Source organism: Pelodiscus sinensis, chromosome 14, assembly GCF_052426305.1.
Source record: "Pelodiscus sinensis isolate ZL-2025 chromosome 14, ASM5242630v1, whole genome shotgun sequence".
Lineage (NCBI taxonomy): Eukaryota > Metazoa > Chordata > Testudines > Trionychidae > Pelodiscus > Pelodiscus sinensis.
The window spans coordinates 19031063-19039396 of NC_143065.1; the positions used below are offsets into that span (position 1 = coordinate 19031063).

The 8334-nt window shown below is 38.0% G+C and overlaps 1 protein-coding gene across 13 annotated transcripts in view; it reads left to right on the forward strand.

The window, feature by feature from the left end:
• Positions 1-8334, forward strand: part of CCPG1 (cell cycle progression 1) — a 98648-nt gene that overhangs the window by 71488 nt on the left and 18826 nt on the right. For 5 of the 13 annotated variants that reach the window (XM_075897274.2, XM_075897283.2, XM_075897276.2 and 2 more), the window contains 3 exons: positions 582-593; positions 4114-4241; positions 5656-7061. In XM_075897274.2, coding sequence (XP_075753389.1) covers positions 582-593; positions 4114-4241; positions 5656-7061 — 1546 coding nt within the window. The remainder of the gene's footprint in view (positions 1-581; positions 594-4113; positions 4242-5655; positions 7062-8334) is intronic. The other 8 variants (XM_075897281.2, XM_075897285.2, XM_089782011.1 and 5 more) reach the window with 3 other exon arrangements.

The window sequence follows — 8334 nt, forward strand, 5'->3', positions numbered from 1 at the left end:
AGAATATATGGTTACTACCTGTGTTATTAAAAGAGCTAAATGCAGAGCTCAGCAGCTTTCAATATCTGCCTGATAGTGAAACAAAATACAGGACTATGTAGCACTTTAAAGACTAACAAGATGGTTTATTAGATGATGAGCTTTCGTGGGCCAGACCCACTTCCTCAGATCAAATAATGGAAGAAAATAGTCACAACCATATATACCAAAGGATACAATTAAAAAAAAAAATGAACACACATGAAAAGGACAAATCACATTACAGAACAGAAGGGGGATGTAGCGGGGGGGGGGGGAAAGGTGAATGCCAGTGAGTTAATGCCTGATAGTGGAGCGCCAATCCTGGTCATGGTCTTTTAATATAAATATTAAAATCGTAATGGGGCTTTTCATTGTGTGATATTTATAATCTGCTGTGAAAACAAGATGCTGTCCTAAAGTAACCTATTTATTCAATTTCAATATGGAAATGTGCATGATCTCTTTTATTAGATTTGATTTTGATTAGAAGTAAATTTTAACTTTCAGTACAAACCTTTCAAATTAATTTACTCTTGAACATGTATTTTTTTTGTTCTCAGGTAAACCTGAAGGTAAGAAATAGTGAGTGCCATGTAAAGGATGCTGTGCTTGCAATTAGATTGATTTAAAAAAAATATAGTTGTATAATCAAAGCTTCACTACTATTATGCTATGCTAGTAACTCAGCCATATAAAATACTTTGGTCTAGATCTTTGCAGGCCTTTCAGCTATAATCATTTAATAGGAAAACAAATTGATAGTCTCTTGGTATGGTTGAGGCAATGTGGTCCAGTGAAAGCCTGGGTTCCTTTTCTGTGTGTGTCAGCCTACTGCTTTCAAAGCTTGGGAAAGTCACTTCTTACCTTTCTTCTTCAGTTTCTTAAGACATAAATTGGGAATTATGATATCTGCTTACCTTTTATAAAACACTTTGAGATGTATGGATAAAAAGCACCAAAGATGATGATTATGCATATAGTGTAAACCATATTTTCAGATGTGTCTACTTCCCTCATTAAGTCCATTGATTTAGATAGAAGTCCTGTTGAGGTATTTTTCACTAATCCAGCCTATATTTTCCAGAATTTAAGCATTTTTAAGCATTTGGTGTGGATAGCAGCATTTCACAATTTGATGTCAAATTGTCATTTAAGACAGTTACTTTTCTTAAACGACACTTTACTGTTTCTAGCCAAATATTTACTTCTGTTTGAAGCTCTTGTTTTGTGCTTGTTCATTGTGGCTTGTGATCATCACTATTTACTCCACTTTAATTACCACTTTTAGAGAATTGGAGCCAACCACAAGACAGTGGCAAAATTAGTTTTCTAAAATGAAATAGTTGTTCTGAACTGAACTCTGAAATTCCTATGTGAGAAGAATATTCTTCACTAGTAGAGTGACTGGGTGTTGCCTGCCTTAACAAGGCAGGCTGGTGGATGTGTGGGTGGATGTAGGAGGCTGGGGGCCAGAGGTGTGTCTTCTCCCACCCACTCGGCCTATTCCCCCTCGCCCCAAGACCCGTCCAGCCCCAGTTGTCTGTTCTCTCCTTCTCACCCCTCCGGCACTGTGGCCAAGGGCGGGGAGGGGGAGGGTTAGGGTTTGGAACATAGGAGCTATTTACCAGTGTGCTGGCAAGCAAGATGGTCGAGTTCTAGCGTTGCTGGCCACTCCCTTGGTGGTACACCTGGCCCAGTGGACACGCTTCAGAATAGCTCTCCTTTGTGGGCTTGCTGCCCTATTGGCCACTCTCACATTGCTTCTCTTGGAACAGCAGCCCGTCCCTTTGCATGTTATGGAAAACTCTCCCTTTCCCAACACTTCTGGCACAACCAAGCCCCGACCTTGCTTTTAAGTTAGGAGAAAAGAAAACTGCATACCAAATTTGGTGACCCTAGCTCTTACCATTTAGGAAGAATTCTTGAACAAATGGATTTGCAGACAGAGTCTAAAATATAGATAGATGGGATTTCCTTCAAGTTGGGACATGGATAAATGTTGTGAGGCTAAAATGTCACAACACTTCTCTCAATAGTTCTTTATTCCCATTTAAATTGTAGTAATAATAAAACATGAAAGTAGGAGGAGCTTTGTAACAAAAAAGGAACTCTGCATGCATTCCACTGGATTGGACAGAAATACCCCTCCATCATTATTACTTAAATGAAGAACAGTTGATCCAATGCAGAAGAAATTAAAATTAGAGATTCAAACCCCCTTAATATTGTCCTTTGGACTTATTTATTAACTAAGCTAACATAATTTGTACATCACCACGTACAAATTCTATACTTTGTACGTTCATTGAGACTTTCACGGTAAAAGGGGAGTACAGGAGAATACTGATTACTGAAGAAAAATAATAGTGAATATGTAGCTAGCAGAGTGAAGACATAATTCGAAAAACATGGGAGGAAAAAGCAAAATGTTTGTTACTTGAAAGATCGGAACGTGGATATTTATCGAGCATGAACTCAATTCTGTTGTCTTTGCTTTTGCACGTAAGGACTGCAAGACTGGGCCCAATGTCAAGCTATTCAGTTTGCTTTATAACCTCTGTTTAATAACTGTGTGTATACAGTGGTGTTTGGTTTTCTTTTTTGCTGTTTCCATTTTGCATGAATGTTAATATAGTATTCAGATATCCAGGTAATTATTAGTATATTGTTACTTGATAATGCAAAGCTATAATTTAAAAACATTCAATGTAGATTTGCTTAATTTCTTTTATAATGGCTCTTCTCCATTTTATGAAAAACACTAAATTTACCGGTAACATTTCTTATGCTGATGGTTGATATTTAAATGTAGATATTTTCTATTTAACATTAAAAAAGTCTGTTTGCTTTTATCCAAAAACACATAATACAGGTTGAACCTCTCTAGTCAAGCACTCTCTGGTCTAGCAACATCCATAATCTAGCATTATTTTACTTAGGTCAGTTGTCTGCTTATCATGGATGTAGCCAGGTTTCTCATGGTCCTGTAAAGTTTGTTTACAACCACCAGTCCTGGATTTGTGTCCTCTGCTGTTATTTAGCTCTAAAATATCCCTAAATATTTTCTAAGAAACCAGGGTATGTCTACACTACCCCACTAGTTCGAACTAGCGGGGTAATGTAGGCATACCGCACTTGCAAATGAAGCCCGGGATTTGAATTTCCCGGGCTTCATTTGCATAAGCGGGGAGCCGCCATTTTTAAAACCCCGCTCGTTCGAACCCCGTGCAGCGCGGCTAAACGGGGCACGAACTAGGTAGTTCGAACTAGGCTTCCTAGTTCGAACTACTGTTACTCCTCGTGGAATGAGGATTAACGGTAGTTCGAACTAGGAAGCCTAGTTCGAACTACCTAGTTTGTGCCCCGTGTAGCACGGGGTTCGAACGAGCGGGGTTTTAAAAATGGCGGCTCCCCGCTTATGCAAATGAAGCCCGGGAAATTCAAATCCCGGGCTTCATTTGCAAGTGCAGTATGCTTACATTATACTCCTAGTTCGAACTAGGAGGGTAGTGTAGACATACCCCCGGAAAGCAGTAGAAGTGCTGTTAATGCTCCTAAGTGTGCTCATTTTTTATGCTTTATCTATTTGTGCCAATACAATAAAATTGTGTAACAACACTAACACATTATAAAGAGAGTTAATAAGCCTTAGCCAGGCATAGGCTTCCATAGGATATATCAGTACAGTCATACATAATTAAGCAGCATTGCAAGCATTGTTCCATTTATTTGTCTCAATGAAATAAAAATAGAGACCCATTTGCTACAATATTGATCTCCTGTGGATGAACCAGAGAATTTGGGACCAGTCAGGTCCCAAAGCTGCTGGACTACAGAGGTTCAGCCATTCAACATTGCAAAACAACTTGTATGGATATGTTTAAAATTGTTTCTGCAAACAGACTCTGTATATAACTATTATGAGACTATGCAATTATAAAACTAGACAGAACAGTAATAAGTCTCTACCATACAGTGAAAACAACATGAGAATTTTCCTTCTTTTGCAAGGAAATAAATACATTATTTGATAGGTCATTTCCATATCTAACTACTTTGTCAAACTAACAGATGAAAGTTTTGTCTTTATAGGTACAATTCAGATCCAGAAACGACAACAACTGGTAGAAAGGACACATGAAGATGAAATAAATGGTATGAAAGATGACCTTTACCAGTGCCAACGAGAGCAAGGAGTTAAAGCAAACTATAAGGTGGGGGTAAGTGTGGACTTTTAATTGCAGTTCATTGGGGAATATGATCTCCTCAATAGAGGTTGTAGCTTATAGTATTGAATCTGTTATTTGTATATGTTGAGGGAATACTTTATCCCTAAGTAACAGTGGAAGTCACTCTTTTCTATAGATACGTCAGCTACATTGTATTGGACCTTTATTTGCCTTTTAATTTACCCCTCAAGAGGATAGATGCACAATAAATATATATACTAAGTTTTTGTAAAGTTAGCATCCCTACATTTGTAAACTGAGTAAAATTGAAATGGAATCACGGAGACACAATAAACATGGTGTCATATAGTGTCATTTTTAATTCCTCATCCTGTTTTGGGTAAAGGGAGAACAGGGTTTGATTTACTTATTCTCCACTCTAGCAGCTCTTTACCAGGTGGATGAAGAAAGTGATTAGAAGATGTGGTCGGAATAATATTGGTCCCTTTGAGCCAACAGCATTTACATCCTGGGGATCTGGTTGGACTCCCCACATTTATTAGAAGAGCATATAGGAACAACTAGACTGACTTTTTTCATCTTCATCATCACAGTCAGAAAATTATAAGCACTTTTTGGATCTAGGCCTTGAAGTTATTTATTTCCTTGTCATTCTGTTCTCAGAGTGTGGTCCATGGACCACTAGTGGTCCACAATTGTCTTGCAGGTGGGCCGCGGGCTTGGGGCTCCACCCCCCGCAGCAGGGAGCCTGGGCTAGCACTCCAGCCCCATGGCTCTCCACAAGGCTGCAGCACTATCACTGGCTTCCACTGCAGGGGAGGAGGGTAGACTTTGTGGTCTGGATCTGGCTTGCAGGGGAAGGAAGTAGTTCCACCTGCTGCCACTCCTCCTCTCTCCAGCTCGGGGAACGGCAGTGCAGGAAATCGCTTACCTGGATACTTTTCTCATTGATTCCATTGGCCAGAATCATGGCCCATGGGAGCAGTGCAGGGTGGCTCCTGGGAGTGGCAGGAGACACAAAGCTAGGTTAAGTGCCCTCCCCCCCTCCCCACCATTCTCTGAACTCCCATCAGCTGGGACCCTGCAGTTCCCAGCTGCTGCGGATGGTATCAGAACTGCAGTAGCAGTGGGTGTAGAACAACCCTCCTTCCCCATTTTGTCAGTTACTTTTAGTAAAAGTCAGGGACAAATCACAGGCTTTTATGAATTTTTGTTTATTGCCAGTGACCTGTCAGTTACTTTTACTAAAAAATAACCATGACAAAATCTTAGCCATAAGCATAGGCCATTCCTAGAATTAGGATACCAGTCTTGATGGACCAGTTGTACATCAAGTGTTTTAATACTGTTGTTTAATGTAATGTATGTGCTAGAGTCACAGTTATGCTTCGTTTAAATTGTATGAATTCTAAGATTAATATATTTGCTTTTTTGTTTGCGTTAGTCACTAAAAGAAGACCTTGCAACATGTCTGATTTCTACAGAGGTAGAAAAGAAATCATTTGAATCTCAGAAAAAAAGTCTTACTGCAGAAAACCAACACTTAAGGGAATCTCTGGAGAGGGAAGAAAAAGCCTTGGACATGCTGCAGGAAGAGTTAAGGAAGTTGAGAGAACAAATTAGAAACGTAGAAGATAAAGGTACTAGTACAGAGTCAGTTGCCATGGAAAATAAAAAACTTAAGGTATATTTGGAAGAGGAAAAGCAAAAAATACATAATTTTCTTAGGCAAAAGGAGACACTTTTTGCAGAAGCACAAATGTTGAGGAGAGAACTAGACAAAGAGCGTCATATAACCGAAGCTCTAAGAGAAGAGTTGGAGCAGTTAAGTTCTCATCAGACACCCGACCACAGAGACACTGAAAATACATTGAGGGAGAACGAAGAAATAGAAATTTTGCGAGGAAGACTAACAGAGCTGGAAAAGAAGCTAAACTTTGAACAACAACGTTCTGATTTGTGGGAAAAACTGTATGTTGAAGTGAAAGACCAAACTGAAAAGCAGGAAACGAATGAAAAAGGACAAAAGAAAGATAGTAGAGGAACAAGACAAACCAAAAAGAAAGCCAAAGAATCATTTTTTGGCTCGGTTAAAGAAACTTTTGATGCCATGAAGAATTCCACAAAGGAGTTTGTAAGACACCACAAAGAAAAGATTAAACAGGCTAAAGAAGCAGTGAAAGAAAACTTGAAAAAATTCTCTGATTCTGTGAAGTCCACATTCAGACACTTCAAAGACACAACTAAAAACATCTTTGATGAAAAGAAGTCTGATAAAAAATATGAAGCAAACAAAAAAGGTAAAGCTGTCTATCGGGAATATAATACTCATGAGAATCCTTCTAAGTATACACATCACAGCGGGCCTAGCATGAAAAAAGAATTCAGAGAAGGAAGAAAACAAAGATCAACTCACTTCACATTTGAAAAAGACACTAATTCACAGAAATGCACCAATAACCCAGAATGTAATAGAAAACATCACTCTGTCCTAAAGGGCTGTTCTGGTATTTTTGAATGCGCTCATCAGGAATTTATTAGCCTGTTTAACAAAGTACTGGACCCTATTAGGGCTGAAGAATTTAATCAATTAATGCAAAAATATTTGCAGCAAGAAGTAGACAGTTTTCATCACTGGAGAGAATTAGAGAATTTCATTAATAAGTTTTTCCATAATGGGGTCTTTATTCATGACCAGATGCTGTTCACTGACTTTGTTAGTGACGTTAAGGATTATCTTGAAGACATGAAGGAGTACAAAAGTGACAATGAAGGGATGTTTGAAGATTTGGATAAATACATCTATAGATACTACTTTCATTATGATAATTCACCTCAATACGGACCAAGGTTGGTTTTTATAAAGTATTTCCTAAATTCATATATTCATTTTATGGACACCAAAGGCCTTAGTGTCATTGTTGCCCTTTTTAATCCTATGAACATGATTGACTGTCTCATGGGGACAGATTTTATTGGCTGTTGGGGCAAGTGATATTAGCATAGATTCCATTGTATGTTTTTCAGGTTTAACAGGTGGGATTTCTTTAGAAAATAGTTGTAGATTAAGTATTGCTGCTGGGAACAACCGTTGCCTGCAACAGTATGTCTGCATACTGGCCAGAGCATCTGTGGTAATATTTTTTAACCTACACACTGCATCCATTTTTAATAAAGGCTACTGATAACGTTTCAATTAACTTTTAAACAACCTCCCACCATCATTATTTCTTAAATCCTTTCTTGGGGAGGGACAGGTATATTTGATAACTCGTCAGTAAGTTCTGTCCTAGTACCTATGACTCTACCAGCTTTAGAGGTTTTCACCATTTCTCTGGAGCTTGGCATGTGGCTGAACTTTGCTGTAGTTGTCCTTGAGTGTGGAAATTGATATTTTACAGAGGGGTAACCACTTTCTTCCTCTGCATAAGTACCTTCTTATTATGTATTTTGCTTGTATTTTTAATAATTTAACTGAGTTATTCCACTTATTTTAAGTATTTGTTCTCATCCTCTTGGGAGAAATAAGTCCACTTTGATCTGATGAGAGGAAGTTATGTTAATTTTTTTTTTTAAAAGTTGCATTCTCTCCCCCAGTATACAGTGGGGCAGTAATACTTTTTCTTGCTCTCTTCTCAATAAAGCATATTTAATTTTTTGGTCAAGAGCAGTTAGTGTTAAATGTAATGTCTGTCTTCTAGGCTACTGTGCTGCAGCTTTTCTCACTCTTCTCTTTACCGGTTTTGTTGTTTATGAAATAATTTGCAGTATTTTTCATCTTATTGCAGTTTAGCTTTTAGAGAACAAATTAGCTAGTGCTTTATTGGTATTAATCAAGGGGTAGTTTCTAATTCCTAGCTTTGGAAAATGTACACCTCAACTAACTAGCTGTTTTTTATTTATATAGATTTTAACTTGCCTATCATTTGATTATTAAAACATGAGATCTAATACTTAAATTTCTCAGAACTTACTCTATTATTGGGGCTTTTGTTTTAATATGGTCTGAGTTCTGAATGAGATTAAAACATCTGTGTGAGGTATTAAATTCTTAAACATATTTTGTGACTATCACTACTGGTAAGAATATTAACCAAAGTAAGACAGTGTTACCTTGTACTTC